This window comes from Melospiza melodia, chromosome 22 (genome assembly GCF_035770615.1).
Source record: "Melospiza melodia melodia isolate bMelMel2 chromosome 22, bMelMel2.pri, whole genome shotgun sequence".
Lineage (NCBI taxonomy): Eukaryota > Metazoa > Chordata > Aves > Passeriformes > Passerellidae > Melospiza > Melospiza melodia.
The window spans coordinates 11939659-11958749 of record NC_086215.1 but is presented as its reverse complement, the minus strand read 5'-3'; the positions used below and the strand labels follow the sequence as shown (position 1 = coordinate 11958749).

At 55.5% G+C, this 19091-nt stretch overlaps 2 protein-coding genes across 4 annotated transcripts in view; both read left to right on the top strand.

Moving 5' to 3' along the window:
* Positions 1 to 820: 820 nt before the first annotated feature.
* On the top strand, positions 821 to 10868 carry RBM18 (RNA binding motif protein 18). Its single transcript, XM_063174572.1, has 5 exons — positions 821 to 968; positions 6345 to 6471; positions 6993 to 7079; positions 8821 to 8906; positions 10255 to 10868. Exons 1-5 carry the CDS (start codon positions 856 to 858, stop codon positions 10412 to 10414), a joined length of 573 nt encoding a protein of 190 aa, XP_063030642.1. The 5' UTR covers positions 821 to 855; the 3' UTR covers positions 10415 to 10868.
* Positions 10869 to 14167: 3299 nt separating this feature from the next.
* Positions 14168 to 19091, top strand: part of LHX6 (LIM homeobox 6) — a 16503-nt gene continuing 11579 nt past the window's right edge. Inside the window, exons 1-4 of one of the 3 annotated variants that reach the window (XM_063174995.1) lie at positions 14168 to 14242; positions 14763 to 14903; positions 15185 to 15367; positions 15444 to 15565. In XM_063174995.1, coding sequence (XP_063031065.1) covers positions 14168 to 14242; positions 14763 to 14903; positions 15185 to 15367; positions 15444 to 15565 — 521 coding nt within the window. Of the gene's footprint in view, positions 14243 to 14367; positions 14578 to 14762; positions 14904 to 15184; positions 15368 to 15443; positions 15566 to 19091 lie in introns of those variants that run through there. The other 2 variants (XM_063174997.1, XM_063174996.1) reach the window with 2 other exon arrangements.

Here is a 19091-nt window from a genome sequence, read left to right as displayed (position 1 = left end):
CAGAGCTCTGGGGATCGGCTGTGCCCACCGGGCAAATGCAGAGGGAAGGGCTCGGTGGGTGCCAGCGGTGTCAGCACGGCCTCTGCACACCTGTCCGGCCTCTGCACATCTGCCCAGATGTGCCCGTGACACAAACCCACGGCTGCCGAGCAGGAGCGTGCCCCGGTACCGGCTGCGCGCACACCGGCGGGGCTGAGGCTTCTGCCTCAGAGCTCTGCCAGCCCCACATTCACAGGGGTCGCTCCACCGGGCCGCTCGGCGCTCCGGGCAGTGTCAGCAGCCGCGGAGCTGCGGCAACACACGCGGGACTCGGGCCCCGGGGAACCGGCGGCGGGGAGCGGGGAGCTGCTGCTGGCGGCCACCGGGGAAAGCGGCGCTCCCTGCGCCGGGAACACCGACCCCCGGTCCTGACCCCCGGTCCCGACCCCCGGTCCTGATCCCGGGCCCGCGCAGGTGCGCACAGGCCCCGCCCCTCTCCCCACCCATCCAGGCCCCGCCCCACCATGCCCCGCCCATCCCGACCCCGCCCTGGCTCTGGCCCCGCCCACAGTGCTGCCGCTGGTCTGGACGGCCCGGCCCGCTCGCCCCGGTGCCCCGCGGAAAGCCGCGCTGAGGAGCGGGGATCGGCGCCGGTGATCGGGAATCGGGGCCCGGGCCCGGGGCCCGGGGGCGGCCAAGGGGAGGGGAAGGAGGCGGGGAGGGCGGGCGCCATCGCCTCGCTCACCGTAGCGCGGCCCCGCGCGGCCCGTTAGCGTCATCGGCCGCGCCGCAGCGTGACGTCACCGAGCGGCGCCAAGGGCGGGGCGAGGCCTGCGCGGGGACGGGGCGGCCGCGGCCCCGGCACGGAGCGCGCCCATGGAGCCGGGCCGGCAGGCGCTGCCGCTGGAGAACGCCTCCATCCTGTCCGAGGGCGCGCTGCAGGACGGGCACCGCCTCTGGATCGGCAACCTGGACCCCAAGATCACCGAGTGAGTGACCGGCCGCGGAACCCCCCGGCACCGCCCCCGCGGCGGCACCGCCCCGGACGGGGCCATGTTCCCGCAGCGGCACCGAACGCTCCGGGCGGTGCCGCCTCGTCCCTCCCCGGACCGGCAGCCCCTGGGGTCAGCCCAGCACTGCCCGGCCTCCGGTGCCAGCCGCTCCCTGGGTGCTGGGGGTGCCCCGGGGCCGGTCGGGGCCGCACTCCCGGCTCGGAGTCGGGGCCGCACTCCCGGCTCTGCTCTGCCCCGGGGCCAGGGGAGCAGCCCGTGCCTGCTGCGAGCAGGAATCGCTCCAGCCCGGGTGTGTCCGTGTGCCGGGTGTTCTCCCGCACTCAGAGGCTGCAATCAGCACCCCCTGAAGCACCGCTGAGCTGGGGCTGAAAACATCCCTGTGCTCCAAACTGGGGAAATGTAGAATATCAGGCTGGAGCTTTCAGGGTGACAGTGCTACAAATGGTAAAGCAAGGCGCAGCCCTGGGAGCTGTACCCAGAGAGGTTGGGGTCTGGAGGAAAGGAGGTGCCAGGGCAGAGCTGACCGGCTCCGTGTCAGACAGCAGCTCTGCTTTGGTATTTTTTGCTGGGCGTGGGTTCAGAGGAGAGTGGCTGCAGCAGTGGGTGGGGAGGAGGTGGGAGTGGTGGGGCTGGCTGCTGTGGTGGGTAAATGCATGAATCAAACGTGTGTGTGAGCATTTTGTGTTTTCTCCAGGCTATGGATAATTATCTCCTGTGCAAGCACAACATTTGAACAGCTAAATTGTCAAGGGAATATGATGTGCTGTCCAATGTTTGGATAGGGTGCTGTGAAATAACTAGGTTGTATAAAAAAAAAAGCAAACCAAAACAATTTGGGCTTTACACACTCACAACAAACAAGCATTTTTGATTAACTATTGTGTGTGCCTCTCGTGGAATACTTTTTCTTCCTGGTTCTTTTTGTGTGTGTGCAGGTGCTGGGGTTTATTCTGAGCGTGGTTCATCTGAGCAGAGCAGCTCCCTAATAGCCTCTAAATGGAATCATTAATGCTTTGTGATTTCAGCCATTCAGCTCTGGGAGGTTTCTGCATTAATTACCACTCCTCTCCCACAGCTCTGTCCCTGTGGTTTGTCCACATTCACTGACCACGTGGAATTAGATACAGGAATTCCTGAGTGTTGTTTGCTGGCTCCTCAGGGATTCAGGGGCTGGGTGAGGGCAGAGTGCAGGGTGTGGGTGCATTGGATCCTCAGTGCTGTTAAAGACCCTGTCAGGGTAGGGTGTTTCTTTTAGTCTTGGCCAGATAAGTAATATGTTTATATGGCAAAATTTACTGTTTTCGTCACTTGGATGAAGTGAGTTTGGTGGTTTCTCAAACCTAGAGTGCTTCCATGCTCCTAAATGTTCAAAGTTTGCCCAGGGATGAGTGACAGTGCTTGCTGCTTATTTCAGGCTTTATAATTCCGTGTCTTGCTTTTTGTTTTGCTTTAAAGTGGCTCTTCTCTCCTGCAAATGATGTTGTGTCTCCATTTCTTTGTGAATAAAAGAAGAGGAAGCTCCTTTTAGCACATTGTCAGTGTAAAGAAAGTGTGTGGTCAGTAAATTTCTATAAATCATCTTGACCCTTGTTCTCCCATGCTAAAGGCTTACCATCTCTAGTTCTAGTTGCTCCTCTGAATTATTCCTGTTGAGGTTACTACTCACATGACTAAATCAAACTCCTGAAAATGAAATGTTTCTGCATTTGCTGCTTTTATCCTTTTTTTTTAAAGAGCCGCCTTTGTTATTTCTGTGTTGGATTTGTTTAAGGCAGAGTAAAGTTGATTGAGTTGTTGGCAGAGTTAATAAGCGGTTGTGACACTCTTGAGCAGAAATGAGATCAGAAAGTCTTGAATCAATCCAAGACTTCCATTTAAAGAGCAAACTGGAGCTGCAGTCAAGTGCTGGGGCGTTAATAGGTAACGTACACATTGGAGCACGAGCTGCAGGAGCAGCTTTTATAAATGTAGGGCTGCCCACAAATTCCAGCCTGGGAGCTGGAGCTTTTGGGAGGTTGTTGCACACACCGAGTGACTGTGGCTCAGCTGGGGCTGCTGACATGCCCTGGGCATATGGTGCCTCTTCAGCCTGGCATTCCTCCCTGCTGCTGCTGGTTGTGGTGACTCCTTTTCTCAGCGCCCTCAAAGCATTGCCTGCCTGTGGAGCAGGTGCTGTTGGGAGTCTCCTCAGTGTTTTCAGCAGCTGCAAGAGTTCAGCTGGCACCAGGGGACCTCACAGCTGCTTGTGACAGAGGATGGTGTCTCCAGGTACTCTGGGACCGTGAGATCCCTGCCATGGGGTCTGCACGAGGGTGGCAGCAGGTGGTTCCTCGTGGTTTGGTGTCAGCACCGCTGTTTGTGCCACAGCAGGGCAGGCCATGTGCTGTGGCTCAGCTCTCATCGCCCCTCGGTGCTCCCACCCCGTGGGGCAAAGCCACACAGCTCATTTCTGTATCCCTAGAATTGCCTCCTGTGCCCATTCCTGTCCAAAATCTTCCTGACACTGTGCAGCTCTTTGGCCAGGCAGAGATTTCATTTTCAGCTCTCTGCTCACATGATCTGGTTTCCCGTGGCCTTTCAATGCCCATTCATTTTGCACGGGGATGAAGTGGGGGTGTTGACCTTCCTCAGCCGCTGTGCTGCTTGTCGAGGATCCCATCTCCACGAGTGTCACCTAGCAAACAATGTGTGCACAAGCTGTTGTCACAGCCCCCCGCCGGCAGCTCCCAGTGGGGCGGGATTCCTGCAGTAATGGTTTCTGCATGTGGCCCGGCCCGCGCGGCTCCTTGGGACAGCATTGTTCAGAGGAAGCCTTGCCTGCGTCTGAATAGCGCTGGGGGTGCCAGGAGGAAGAGAGGAGGAAAGGGAAACGGGGCAGCTGCAGGTTTGTCTCCAGCCACATCAGATGACGGGAAGTGGGGATGGAGCTTGGCCGTGGATCCGCGCTGGGGCCGCGGCCGTGCCAGCGCTTCTGACCCACCTTGTTGCCATAGTAAAGCTTTTGGCATCTTCTCTTCTCGCCTTTTTTTTTTTTATAATTATTATTCTTTTATTAATAAGGCTTCAGGTTTTCCATGACAGTCTTCTTCTTCCGTACCTCTTGGCCTGAAGAGGTCAAGTTGCCAAGTTACTGTTAGTGCCCTCAGTATTTTAACTACTTGTCAAGTTACTCTTAATGCCCTCAGTATTTTAACAATAACAAACCATAGTCTCAGCCTAAAACATGAATTATAGAGAATTTCTGAGCTGCTCCACGCAGAGGAGGTGACCTGCAGTTGTAAAATTGCAGGCATGGTTGGAAAAAGGGTTCTAAAAAAATAGATGACATAAGTAACTTCTAGGCTGTTGATGAAAATTGTTTTAAAGGAGCAACTATCACCTCACTGCTAAGAAGGTATTATTTGAATGCAGATGTTCTCAGGGAAAAAAAAAACACCCCCAAAAAGTTCCTTTTGCCAAGGCAGCTGCAGGGGTTTTAGTGCAGAACTCAGGGAGAATTCTCCTTACCTTTCCCCTGTCTCTGTAATGGCCAGAAGGGGAGCAGAATCCTGGTGTAAGGGCTTTATTTCCATACTGCTGAAATTCCGAGGGCTTTTGGAGCAGTATGTTTGCAGAAACAAACCTGAGGTGGGTTTACATATCTCGGAGGCTCTGGAAGTCCAGCATGTGGAGTTTTTTATACATCACATCTCCAAAGTCAGTGTTTTCACTTGTACATCTGTGTCTGCTGTTTGGAAGTGTGAGGTGCTGAAATTTGGCTACTGTGTAATCAGCTCCTTTTCTTAGCCCTGCCCTTTCCAGTTGCCCTTGCTTTCAGAGCAGTGTGGGAGCTCGTAGGTGTTGCAAAGGATGTATGTAGGAAGCCTTCCATAATCAATGACAATGTGTGTGCTCCCCTGGGGGTAACTTGGCCCTCCTGCACTGCTCCTCTGTACACACGCTGCACCTTCACCTCTTTAAAAGTGCACATCCTGAATGTCCACTGTGACCCATCCTGTGGGATGACTCACATTCCTGGAACTTTCTTGCCTGGCTTCTGAAGCTTAACAAAGGGCTAAGGCTCTTTTCAGACATCCTATCAGGCTTTATTAGGAAAAATGTTGTCTGCCTTTCCCATCTGGACAGTGCCTGGTGCACTTGGCTGCCTTGGGCCACTGCTGGCCATTCGTGTTCTGGACAGGGGAGGTTCATCTCGTGCCTGGTGCTATCCTGGTAGGCTCTGAGCACTGAGTGTTACCTCAAACACTGAAAATTGGGGTTAGACTGTGTGGCTTGCTAACAACCACTCTACAGCTGCCTGGGAGATGAGTCCTGACTAAGACACCCTTATTAAACACTTAAATAATTCTTAAATGTCAGGGATGGGGTGAGGCGGTGAAGGAGCAATGAGTGTCACTTTTCTCCTAGGTCAGGCAGTGTTGTTAAACACTTCAATCCCAGGGAGCCAAAAAAAGCTGCAGAGAGCTCTCAGGATTAGATGTGGCCTGTACAGCATATGTGCTCCTTGTTTTAAGTTGCTCAGTGCACCAGATACTAAGCAGACAGATTACTCTGGCTTTCCCCAGTTTTATTGGAAACAGCACACTCCCCACTGGATGGCAGGAAGATAATTGGCTGAAAAAGTGTCTGACTCCCATGAACATGTCACTGAAAAGCTGTCTGAGCCAGAAGCACTGGCAGATTTAGGCTGGATCATACTGAGGGCTGGCTGGTGCCTTTTTTGTTGGGGCCTGCTGGCAATTCCTGGTTGCAGGTTGTTCTAGTTATTCTTCTGTCTTCCTGCATCCTCATCCTTTCCAGGCAGGTGTCTGTGTGCCCTGGGTGTCCTTGCCAGGGCGCTGGCAATGGTTGGCACAGGGCAGGGTGGGTTTGTTCTGGGACAGGGAGGGCAGCAGGAGGAGCAGGGTCTGAGGGATGCAGGTGCTGTGGGCTCAGAGTGCTTGAGCTGGTACAGGGGATGGAGCTTCAGGAGGTCACATCAGGGCTAGAAGGGGGAGACAGGAGGGTTATACTTAAAGTAGGAGTGATTTAGTGAGGCAGGAGGCAAAGCCCTCCCAACCCCTTAGGAGCCATTGCATAATTGTCCAAAAGGCAGCTATAAATAGATCTCTGTGCCCTTCAGCTGGCACTGCTGGGAGGGAACTTTGTGCCTTGGGGCTCTGGAAAGTCACTGGTAGTGCTGCTCAGAGCTATGGATGCTGGTGCTGCACAGGACAGCCACCTCTGCAGGGACTTGGGAATGTGTGTGTGACACATCTGAGTGTGAATTCTGTGTGTGTATCAGGGGTTCCTCTGTATGTGCTCACTGTCAGTGGGATCAAACATGTCATAAATGTTTTCTCTTCCCTTCAGATACCACCTCCTCAAACTGCTTCAGAAGTTTGGCAAAGTGAAGCAATTTGACTTTCTCTTCCACAAGTCTGGTGCTCTGGAAGGGCAGCCCAGGGGTTACTGTTTTGTCAACTTTGAAACCAAACAGGTAAGTTGCTTTTTATTTAAACTTCTGATAAAAGTGACTGACTTCTCTCCCATTTTTTTAAATGATATTCAAAGCTACAACAGGAAAGGTTAAATTCAGTACTTTGCCTACACAAACCCACAGATTCTAACAGCTCTGTTCTGTCACAGCCACTTTGTGACTGCTCCTGGAAGGAGCAATAGTGATTTTCTATCTCCTCTGCTGTCTTCTCCTGAATCCTGCTTTTTAGTGCTAACCAGAAAGGGCCAGTTCTTTGGTCCATTTTATAGAAGGATGGATGATAAGGATCAGAAGAGCCCTAACACTGTGCATCTAGAAAATAATTCACGGCAAGGCAGATAAAGTCTGGTTACTGGGAGTCTTTCTAAGTGTCCCTGCATTGGGGTACAGTGGGATAAACTTTGTGCTGTCAGTGAGCTGTACTTACAGTAGGCTGAATAACAAAGAGCAAAGGGCTCTTTGCATGTGAGTGGGTTTTGACTGGAGGCTTGGTGTGTTTATGGAGCTGTCTTCCTGTGCAGGAAGCAGAGAAGGCGATCCAGTGTCTCAATGGGAAGCTGGCCCTTTCCAAGAAGCTGGTGGTGCGGTGGGCACACGCGCAGGTCAAGGTAAGCTGGCTGCTGCAAGGAATTGCTTCTGGTTTGCAAAGCTGAAAAGCTTTAATAATAAAGCCTTCTTATCAAGGCAGTCCTGGCCTGGCAGAATAATTTCAGTCTGTTCTAGGAAATAACTGGGGGAGCTGATGTTTACAGCTTCTCCTGTCTAGCCAAGCTGTGCTGGATTAGCTGTGAGTGAGGACAGGCCCTTTAACCCGGCTTCTTTGGGAGGGGGTTTCTGCTCAGAGCAGTGTGAACAGATTACTTCTCTAAATGCCCATGTTTTAACTTTTCCCAATCTTAGTGAGTAATTGGCTGGAAGTTTGAATCCTTCCCTTTGTGGTTTTTTTGCATAGGAGAGGTATGGAAATTCCCAATTACCGGTTGCTGTGTTACTTGGTTCCACTTCTGAAAGCACTTATGTGGCAGCAGCTCTAATTAGTTTTGACTTTAAAGTAACATACTCTGCATCTAAGCTAAATATCCTTTTATTCATTGCTCCGTCACATAAACAATCAAGTTTTTAAGATTGACTTAGGCAGTTCCTTCTGGAACATCCTTATTTTCATTTTTTTAAATTTTTCTCTTGTTTCTCCTACAGTTATTTACTATCTTGTATTTGATAAAGCAATTTATTTTTTATAACTTTCTTTGCAGATAGATTTTGGGAGAGGCAGAGAGGAGATGCCTGTTGCTATTTTCCTTTGGGTAGTTTTCTTTTAGTTGATTATTCTCCCAGCAGGTTTCTGCTTTGTCTTATTGAGTACATTAGTACATCTGTTTCAGATGCTTAAAAACCAAAGCAGGTATCTTCATTAAAGGAGACCACATTGTTTTAGTTACTGACTTCAAGGGCTCTTGTCAGCACATCCCAGCTTGTGCAGATCCAGTCTCCATTTTCTGTGTCTGTGGAGCTGCTGGGGTGCCACGTGCTCTGGGATGCCTGAGGAATGACCAGGCCAGCAAGGAGTCTGAGCTGGAGGAGTGAATGTCTGCCCAGCTGCTCCTGGGGCTGGGGAGGAACATGCATAAATAATCACTCACTTCACATGGCATTTTCCAATCCCTGCATGGAAAGACTTAACAGCACAAAACTTTGGCTCATTGTAGCAGTAGTTGTTTTAGACAGGACCAGCACGGTGCTGAGCAGCTCTGGGATGAGTGGCCAAGGCTCAGCAGACGCTGTCGGTTTGAGCAGCTCTGCTGAAAAACAAACCTGACTCTGTGCCAAGCGAAATAAGGAAGCAGAACACTGCAAATAGTTCAGGAGGCCCATTGCCCACAGAGATGACAGACTCACAAGCTGCTTCTGCAGAAAGGAGGGGGTTCCTAACTGATGTTTTCTTCTTTTTTTTTCATCTTTTCTCCCAGGACTGCCCAGTTCTGTGCAGTTGTGTGCTTGGGTTGCCTTCTGGCTCTGCACATAAAGAGCACAGCAAGCAGTGCAGTAGTTACCTTCAAGTTTACCATCTATGCTTCCTGCCTTACGTAGAGGGGAACAAGAAGTGACAGGATAAGGTTTAAGGATCCACACTACAATGCACAGAACTGTTCAGTATCCAGCCTGCATTCCATGTTGGTACTAACCAAATACTGTGGTTGGGATTTGTTTCAGTGTTTGGCCACCAGAATCTTTCCTAGCAAAAGCTCCACAAAACCTGAGGCAATATTAATCCAGCTTTAAAGTCCATCTGTGGGAATGTTTCTTTGTTCCTAATTGCAGCTGACTCAGTCCTTGGTCTCTTGCTTGCAGAGATATGATCACAATAAAAATGAGAAGATCCTTCCAATCAGTCTGGAGCCATCTTCCAGCACGGAGCCACCCCAGTCCAACCTAAGGTAGGGGATGGGTTGGGTGGGAGGTGACCCTGCTGTGGGACTGGCAGGGGATCAACTTCTTCCATTTCAGTAAGATTTAGGGTTGTTGGCATTGTTTGTGTTAAAAACGTAGCACAGCAAAAAAGCTGTTTTTGAAAGGGCCGGGCCTGTGAAGTCACTCACTTGATGTGGGACACTTCACACTGGAAGTTTATTTTCTAACATGCAAAGACAGTGGGTAGTAGGAAGGGCATGAGGTGACATGAGGAATTGGGAATGCATAGCACTCCAGCTCCTTTGGCCAGAATCTCTGCACTTCATGTGAATTGGGTTTTTAGTGGGCTAATTTGGTTCAGCAAAATGCTTATGAGCAAGAAGTTCCTCAATAGTGGCAGAAGATTAAAACAAAATCACAGGTAGTACTTCACATAAAGCTAATTTTAATTTTTTTTTTGCCAGTGGTTTTTTGCCTGTGGGTGTTGTCTGTGGGATGTGGTTAAATTCTCCAACCACTGCATTTACCTGAAGCACATAGCTGCTTTGCTAATTCACAGTGTGTTTGTGTGGTTTTCCTCTGTGTTCTGTCAGTGGAACCCTGTGAGGAACCAGGACCAGATTAATGCACTTGCCCAGAGATAAAATGAGCTTGTAATTCAGAAGTAACAGGCTAGGAAGGGAAGAGCAGAGGGGTTTGAGTCATGCAGATTGTTAACTTTGTGCATCAGTGGCACAAAGGGGTTGTTCTGGCGAGGATGGATGGTGCAAGAAGCCACACTGGGGCAGGGAACATTCCTCCCCGTCCATAGCCAGTGGAGGATAGTGAATAACAAAAGTCCTAGGAATTTGGGGTGTAACCTAGGATAGCTTCTCCCTTTGGGATAAACCCTGCTAATGCTGAAATAATGTTTCTTCCTGACCTAATTAGAGTCTGGGGTTTTCCCATCCCGAGCGGGCTGTAGCCGGGAGGAAGTCTGGCTTTCATTTCTGTGCTGTTCCCAGCAGCCTGCTCCGAGCTCTGCTCTGCTGCACATGCTCACAGCTCCTGACATGACATCATGTCACATGAAGGAGGAAGCCTTGCCGTGCTCTTGTCTCACTCAGTGTCCTCAAGAAAGCACTGAATGGGTGCAGGGGCCGTTGTTTGGGGGGCTGAGGTGTCTCTGGAGGAGCAAACCCACACAGAGGTTGAAATGCAGCAGTGTGGGCTCTGAGCTGTGCATTCCTGCCTGGCTGTGGATGCAGCAGTGGGGGCTGCCTGGCCCCTCCTTGTGCAGGGAGGATTCTCATGTCAGCAGAATCTCTGCATTTCTGTAGTTGGGTTTCATGCTAAGATCAAGCTCAATTTCCCTTCTGCTCTTTCTCTTTCCAGTGTCAGTGCAAAGATAAAGGCCATTGAAGCCAAGCTGAAAATGATGGCAGAAAATCCAGACGCAGAATATCCTGCAGCACCTGTTTATTCTTACTTCAAACCACCAGATAAGAAAAGGACTACTCCTTACTCCAGAGCTGCCTGGAAATCCAGAAGATGATGCTTGTGAATGGATGATGGTAGCAAGAAACACTGCTTTGTATACCTGGAGTCCTCCAATGCTTTTGTACTTTTGTAGAGTGGGAAGGACAGTGCCACCTGAGCAGGGCATGGCCAGCACAGCCCTCTGCACACCTGAGGGTCTGCACGTTCTGCCTGTGCAGCTCACAGCTGAAGGCTGTTCAGAGAAATAGGTTCCCTTCAAAGCCTCTGATGAACACACAGGCAACCTCTCGTTAGCGTGCATTCATTAGCCAGATTAGGAACAGTAACCAGCGTTGGGAGTAAAGCACATCCAAAAATACTCCATTTAACTGATTACTTTTTAAAGTATTTTTGAACAAAATGTATTCCAATTCATGTTTTAATGGAAGGGGAAGCACTTGGTTTTGATTAACATGCTGTAGTTATAATGGAAAAACTTTTTCATCTCAATAAAACTCATTTTAAATAGATCTTGCAACACCTTTAGTAACTGTGCATGCAATATTTTATATGCACCAAGGCTAATTGATTTTGCATTTTGATTTGCACACTCCACAGTGTTACTTTATGACATGGTAATGACACAGCACAGGTATTTTCAGTGTCATTTAGGCTGTAGGTGTGTGCTGCCTGTAGGAATTAGTGTATTTACACATCACTGAGGTCTGTGCTGTGCCCTGAACTTTGGCATTTGTGTGCAGTGATCCCTGATGGTGGCAGCTCCTCGTGATCCAGTTGTGCAGTGTGGGAGTAACTGCAGCCTCTGAGACATCTGCAAGCCATGAACTCGGTGTTTGGCCCCTGTCCTGCCCAGCTTTGGTTTCCACGGGCTGGTACAGGTGGTATGAGGTGGCAGCAGGGTTTGTGGGGAACTGGGACTGCCCCAGGGGCCAAATCCACAGATCTGATGGAAGGCATTGCTCTGAACCATCTGACCTGCAACACATTTTCCCCCTAAATATCTGCAAAACAGAAATCTGAGGGAAAAAACATTTTCTGGCAGCATTTTCTCCTTTGTGCACACAGTGCTGTGACTGCATGTGCCAGGAGGATGTCAGAGAGCTCACGTGCTTGGGTCCAGGTGACACTGGTCTGATTTTCCCTCCCCAGCCCTGTCAGACCTCATTGGTCACTCTTGAGCTGCTCCCCCAAGCTGGTTAATGGTGGTCTCAGACAATTTGGAGAGAGCCCCAGTTATTGCAGGCAGGAGTTGCTCAGTGGCACAACCCAGGGAGGTTTGTGTTCCTGCAGCAGCAGCACACCTTCCTGCAGGCAGAGCTGGCTCCTGCTGCCCACCCAGCACCTGGAGCAGAGCTGTGTCTGCCTGTGCCGAGGATTGTTGAAAGCCTCAATTGTTCTGAAGTAGGTCTCGTGCTGTTAATGTTTGTTTCCTAGTTTTTGGGTACCTGAGTAGAGGGAAAAGCAGTGTTCTTGGGAGTTTGTACCCCTCTGAATGTGAGTGACACCCGTTTGCATTCCTGTGTGAACAGCCTGTGTTTGTTCCTGCGTGCTCTAACGTTTGTAGCTTTCCGGGTCTGTATCTGCATTGTTTAAAACACCTCTGAATTCTGTTCCCATTAGGAAGATACCTGAAGATACCCGGCTTCAACTGGGTGTGTGGCTGTGCTCCCCTCAGAAACATCCTTTGATATTTATTTGTATTTAAATACAATTTGTTGAAATTCTTACAGCTCTAAATAAACATTTAAAATGCATGTTTTCCTCCAGGAAAGCTGAGGGTGGCAAGCAGGAAGTGAGTGAGGGTGGTAAATGCTTGGCATCAGCCGAAAGTCCACTGACAAAACCCGGGTACAATAGCATCAGTCTTTTTTTTTTTTTCATTATTTCTGTGCCCTGCCGTGGTCACTAACAGAAGTGCCTTGTCTGTCTGGCCAGGCTCAGACCTGGGGGAGCTTTATTGCAGGTCGGTGCTTGTGCTGGTCACTGCTGCTGCTGCCTGTGCTCCCCGGGGCCCAGAGCTCCTCACCCTGGAGCTGGGAGGAGGGAAATGCTCAGAAATGGTTTTTTTTCATGAGCATCAACCCTGGGACTTTGCATGAGACCATCGTGGAAGAGATTTGAAGAGCGCCGGGGAGGCGGCATCGCTGGAGCCGTGAGTAGGGAGGGTGGCAGCTGGTGGTGGGAAGGGGAGCTGGGCTTGGTGCCTGGCTCCTGTGCAGGGGAAATGGGCAGTTCTCACCTCCAGCCTGCCCTCCTGTCCTCTGAGGGAGCTCCTTGCTTCCCCTGGATTTCCAGCAAGCCCTTGGGAGCAAGGTGGGTTACTGAGGGTGATGTTCTCCACGACCACAGTGTGGGTTTTTCCCTGGTGTTTGAACCATTCTGCCTATGGTGACGGTCCCTCACTTGCGACAGGCATGGAATCTTCACTCTGGGAGCACAAAACATTCCCAACCCCAAACTCTGGGGTTCTGGCCGAGCTGCTGCTTGACACGCTGCCACCTTGCTGCCTGTACAAACTCCAGGGCTGGAGGAGGGAGCACAGGGGGGTAAGGACAGGGACGGACTCGGGGCTGATACCTGCTAGCTGCAGTGCTTTGTGTTCCCCAGCCACTGCCCAGGCCCTGTTCCTGGTGCAGGATGCTCGTGTGAGATCTGTCTGCTCTCAGCAGGCAGTGAGAGCAGGACACCGACCCTGCAGAGCCAAGACTGACTCCCAGGGCTGGAGAAGGGTGGAAGCTGGGCTGGAGTCACCCCATTGCTGAGCCTGCTCTGGCTTTGCAGGGCTGAGAGCTGTGTGTGTAATCGTGAGAGCAATGCAAGCATCTGCTTGGCTGTGTGATGCTGGCCCGCGGTGCTGAGCCATGGCTGCCAAGCCCAGCATTGCCCTGGGGATGCAAACAAACCCCACATGGCCCTGCCTCGGCCGCTGCCGCGTGGGGGGACAGACAGCATTCGTGGCTGTGTCCATGAACACTCCTACGTGTTTCTCCCGGAGCAGCCAGAGCTAATTCAGACCCCACCAGTGAGAACGAAAGGTTTGAATTGTCCTTTCTCAGCATCTCGCCTCTGCACTTGTCCGTGTCCCCCCGCACTCGGCCTCTGTGGAGCCGGGGACAGGGGAGGACAAGCTGGCAGGCCTTGGGTTCCGTTTCCTGGGGGTTTCTCGGGCTTTCCTGCAACCTCGATGTTTAAACCTAATGCCTTGTATTTATTCTAAAATGGCTTTCATCTGATTTCCCTCTCGGTTAACAATTTAGCTGTCACAATCAATAACGGCGAGGATCCATCCCCGGCCGCCATCAGCTCACGTTACCGTCCTGCAATTACCCGGCGGTGGCACCGCTGCCGGGGCTTTGCCGGGGAATTATCAGGTTACTAATGAAGCCCGGGCAGCGGCGGGCGGCCAGACGCCGCGGCGGTGGGCGCGATCCCCGCTGCCGCGATCCGAGGGGGGCAGCGGGGCCGGCTCGGACCGTGCGCCCCGTCGGGGCGGGCGGCGGCGGGGGAGGACCGGGACGGGCCGGACCGGGCTCGGGCTGCCCCCTGCCCTCCCCGCCGCGCCCGCGGGCGGTGCCGCCGCCGGTGCCGGTGCTGCCGCCGCAGGTAGCGGGGCCCGGCGGGGCGGGCGGCCCCCGGGGCGCGGCGGGGGGGCGCCGTTTCCTGCCCGGCCCGCGGCCGCCCCCGGCGGGGGAGCGGGGCCGGCGCGGTTCCCCGCCCGGCTCCCCGCCCTTCCTGCCGCGGCCGCGGGACGCGCCGCCCGCGGGCACGGAGCGCGGCGGCGGCGGGCGGAGCGGGGCGCGCCCGCCCCATGCACCGGAGCCATGGGGGCGGGCAGCCCCGGGGCCCTGGCCGCCGCGCCCCGGCCGGCGCCCAGGCGGGCAAGGTGAGCGCTGCCGCCGCTGCCGTCGGGGCCGGGAGCGGGGCCGGGAGCGGGGCCGGGCTCCCCGCGGCGGCCGGTACCGGGGCTGGGGCTGGGGCCGGGCCGGGGCCGCTCGCCGCCTCCCGCGCCAGAGGGGTGGATTTTTCCATCCCGGCGTTTTCTGGGGCGTTTTGTGCTCGGCGGAGGGAGAGGGGGAAGAATTTCGATTTTTAATTACTACCATTAAAAAAATCAAATTTGCAATTCTTTGGGTGGCCTGATGGATTCCCTGATTGACAGCCGGAATTGACACTCTGGTACCTCTTATCTCGGGCATTTACGGCAATTTCTAATTGCAGGTAGTTTGGGGGGTTTTTCAGCGCCTTGGCTCGCATGGGAACCGAGCGATTACTTCAAGAGGCCCGGGTTAAGTGCAGGCAGGGGGAGAATTCAATCCACATTCAAATTGCTTCATTAAAGAGACGCAGCTTTTGTTGCAAAGGATTTAAATGGCCACTAGAAAGTTCTTATTTATTGTTTTGAGGCGGTTTATATAGGGTGCCCCGCGCTCGCCCGGCGCATGGAGCCGCAGCCTCCCTCTCCCGCTCTCTCCATCAAGGTGATGCCGCCGGAGCCGCTGCCCAAGGGGAGCTCCCGCTGTCTGGACCCGCACTCCCGAGCCATGGTAAGCGGGGCCGGGGCTTGCGGGTTCGGGCCGGGAATGCGGGGCCGCGCCGGGCCGGGGGTGCCGGGAGCTGCGGGGACCCGCCGGGATCCGCTGGGCCGGGGGCTGCGGGGACGCGCGGACCGGGGATTTCGGGGTCCCGCCGGGGATGTCGGGGGTTTGTGCGAACCCGCCGGGCCGGGGATGCCGAGGAGTGCGGGGACCCGGCGGGACGCTGCGCTTCGGTGCCGCGGGGAGCGGCGGGGTCCCGGCTGACGGCCCCGCCGCGGCTCTGCCCGCAGTCGCAGCCCGACGCGGAGCCTCTGCCTGGAGCCCTGGAGAAGGAGGACGCCCGCTCAGCGCCCAGCACCCCTTCCACGCCGTCCGTCTGCTCCCCGCCATCCTCCTCCTCCTCCACGCCGTCGGCCGGCAAAAACGTCTGCTCCAGCTGCGGGCTGGAGATCCTCGACCGGTACCTGCTGAAGGTGAGCGGGGCGGAGGGCGGCGGGGGCGGCGGGGGGCGGCGGGTGGCCCCGGGTCTCAGCCCCTGCTCTGCCGCAGGTGAACAACCTCATCTGGCACGTCCGGTGCCTGGAGTGCTCCGTGTGCCGCACCTCGCTGCGCCAGCAGCATAGCTGCTACATCAAGAACAAGGAGATCTTCTGCAAGATGGACTACTTCAGGTAGGGGCCGGGCCGGGGCCGCTCGGGGGGCTCAGCCCTCGCCGGCTGCCGCGGGCTCGGGGCCGCTCGGGCGCCGCCGGGGGAAGGTTTGGGAAACCCGCCGGGCTCTCTGCAGCAGCCGGGTGGGAGGTGAGCCTCGGGAAACGGGGAGGAAAGAAGGAAGGGAGTTTGGGGTGCAGCTGCACAGCGGCCGGAGGGATCGCTGCCCTCTGGCCGGGCTGTGCGGGCCGCCCCGAGCCCCCGCTCCTCCCGGCCCGGCGGCCGCAGCGCCCGGCTCCTGCCGGAGGGGAAAAGGGGCTCCAACGGCCTCGTCCCGGCTCCTGCCGGAGGGGAAATCGGCGCTGCCAGCCTGCGGTGCCCAGCGGCTCTCGGGGAGCCCTGTCAGCGCTGTGGGCCCGCAGTGGCCGCACGGAGCGCGTTACGGAACGGAAACGAACGGCGGCGGCAGCTGCGGCCGGCGGGGCTCGGTCCGGACCCGCACACCCGGGACAGCCTGTCCCGCAGGGAGGGTGTTCTGGTTTCGACCGGCTTTCTGTTCTAAACCTTAAACTACTAATTTTCCCTCAGTTTGACTCGCACGAGGGGACTGAGTATTTTGAGCTCCTCGCCGGAGTTTAACTAAACATTGGAACCCCCGCTCTGATTTTCCCCATCCCGCCAGGATGAGGGAATGCTGTTTGACCCGGGAGGAAGGGGAATGGCGGGCAGGAAATGGGAATGACCCCGGCGGGGCGCGGGGGGCTCGGAGCATCCTCCGGTAGCGGCGGAGCTCGGGGCTGCCCCGACGACAGCGGGCAGGGAGCGCGGGGAGCACCCCAGAGATTCCCCCGGTGTTTTTTGTTAAAGGCTCTGCGATTTCCCGATTTTCCGCAGCTCAGCCCCTGCCCTCGCCGGGCTCGGTGCGGTGCCGCTGGGAGTGCGGGGCTCGGAGAACCGGGTCAGTCCCGAGGCTGCGGCGCTCTGAGTCCTGCCCTGTGATGGGTTTCGTTGTTGTTATTACTATTATTATTGTTATTATTGTTATTATTTTCAAACCGCAATTTTCGGTGATTTCAGAAAAATTTTCCCCACTCAGCAGAGAAAGGCACAAGGGGGTCCCGGGGCCGCGGTGCTGTTTTGGAGCACTTTGAGCGTTTTCATTCATTTATCGCCGTTCTGGTGCCGCTCGTGTTTGGTTTCTTTTTCGTTTGTTTTTGAGAGCGTACCTTTCCAAAGGCGGTTTTAAAGTAGCGCCGGAATCTCGAAATGACCTTTGAGCAAATACGGCAAATAATAAGGTTAAAATAAATCAGTTTTGCGATTTCTCCCGTCCAAGAAGCTCCGAGCCCCTTCCCCGTTGGGAGCAGCGAGGCTCTGCCCGCCGGTACCGGCGGGGCCAAGGGAAATAAAACGAAAATCGCGGAAGCCGCGGCAGGACGCTCCCGGCTCCTGCGGCACCCGTTCGGGGGGCGCGGGGGCTCCCAGCCCGCGCTCCGCACTCGCCTTTTGCACAGAAATGTGGGGGTTTGGAGAGATTTTAAAATTTTATTTTGGTGAATCTCTGAGCGGCGGCGGCGCTGGGAGCCCGGCGGGTGCGGAGCTGCCTCGGTGCCCCCGAGCCCTCGGGGATCGCTGCGGCTCCTCCGAACCCGGGCCGGCCCCGCCGCGGTGCTCGGGGGGGTGGGCGGGGGTCGCTCCCGCCTCCCCCCGCGGCTGAACCCGCCGGGCCGAGCCCCCTCCGCCGGTGCCGTGAGCGGCCGGGAGCCGCTGGGCACGGCTGGGACCCCTCCCGAGCGCTGGGATCCCTCCCGCGGCCCCGGCACACTCGCCCCGTGCCCCTTCCCTCGGCCCCCTCCTGCAGCCACCCAGCCCCGGCAGCATCCTGGCTGGCATCTTGCTGACTGCGGCCGGTGGAACCTGGTGCGCGGCACGGGCTAAACCTGATCCTCGGGATGGGTTTTGAAAATTTTATTTATTATTTGAGGCAGATTAAATGTGTGGGGGTTTTTTTAAAGCAAAGGAGAAATCCCATCCTGTGGCGTGTGGTCCCTGGAGCCGAGGCAGAGGGAAGGGCAGTGAGATGCTCTGCACAGGTCGCAGGGATGCTCTGCATTCCTCTGAGGACGCTGAGGATGAAGGCTGTCAGGCACGGGCTGTCATGTCACAGCCCCACTGCCCACGGGGAGTGTGCTTAGGCCTGCTCTGTGCCAGTGTCCCTTCTCTGTCCCCGTGAGGGGCTCTGTAGGTGCTGGCTCTGCCGTGACTCCGTGTCTTCGTGTGCATTTTTAAGCAAATGCTGCTGTTTCCTGTGTCTTGTCAAATAATTACGTTTGGCATCTGAGGCTCCAGCGCTCCAAGGAGAACCAAATTAGAATTGGAGCTCATTGAGCAGAACACTGTGTTCCCAGCCATGCAAGGGCTGCTCACAGCCAAGCTCCCAGGGCTCCAGTTGTCCAGAGCATGATCCTGGTGTGATTCCTGCTGTGCCCTCGGTGGGCAGGCTGCAGGAATGTGACCCTGGGGTCCCTGGCCTGGCTGTGGCTCAGGTGGCCTTCATCCAGAGGCTGTGTCCCTCCAGGATGATGCTCCAGCTCGGGCATTGCAGTGGCACAGCGTGAAGGTCCTCGCTGAGGCACCGCTGCTGCTCTGCTGAGGGCCTGGGCAGATGTGAGCTGCAGCTGGCTCTGAGGGCTGTGCCAGAGGCTTCCTAAGGAGGGGACAGGACCAGGAGGGGACAGGGATGTTTGAGCTTGCGTGGCCCTGGGGCTGGGTGCTCCTTGCCCTGTTCCCACAGGCAGGGATGGACAGGAGGGCTGGGGGAGCTGTGGCACCTGGGGACAAGCGGCGTGGGAGAGACAGGATGCACCAGGGGCGTCCTCCCGCCCCTGCTCTTCCTGCGCCCCAGATGATGCGGCCGCCCCTGGGGGAGGTGGGATGAGTCTTCCTGGATGAGTCTTCCTGGGATGAGTCTCTCTGGATGAGTCTTTCCTGGTTGCTGTCAGTTTCTGTCTCCCAGAGTTAACCTTTGGGATGAGCATCTGCTCACCTGACCACAAACCATGCACGCAGGGCGTGAGCCCACGGCTCTGGTAGCATTTGGTAATGCTGCAGTTTGTGCCACAGTTCTGGGCTTGGACAAATCCTCTGGCTCTGTGTGTCTTGCTACAGTGTGGCCCTGTCCCTGCCAGGCAGGTGGCAGGAGTCCTGTGGAGCCCCTTTCCTGGGGCTCTTTGGGCTCTCACCGCCCTGTGAGCTCAGTGAGCTAAACCCTGTGTTGTGTTTGAGCTGTAATTTGCAGTGCTGATGGTCGGGGCAGAATTCTTGCAGGCATTTCTCTCCCCGTTGCGGTGTCCCTGGCAGTGGTGGTCCCTCAGTGCCAGCTCTGAGGGGTGGCAGTGGGTGCTGGTGCTGCCCCAGCCCTGGCTGTGCTGCTGCAGCGGTGCCGCAGACACAGGGAGCTGGCCGGGAGCCGCAGGCGCAGTGACAGTGCTGCTGCTGCTGCTGCTGCTGCAGGCTCTGCAGCCCCGTGCCCGCCTGTGCTGAGCCT

Coding starts and splice junctions, on each gene's coding strand:
- RBM18 (XM_063174572.1), top strand. CDS start 856: ATGGAGCCGGGCCGGCAGGCGCTGCCGCTGGAGAACGCCTCCATCCTG. Junction 6,472..6,992: donor TCAACTTTGAAACCAAACAG/GTAAGTTGCTTT, acceptor CTTCCTGTGCAG/GAAGCAGAGAAGGCGATCCA. Junction 8,907..10,254: donor CCACCCCAGTCCAACCTAAG/GTAGGGGATGGG, acceptor TTCTCTTTCCAG/TGTCAGTGCAAAGATAAAGG.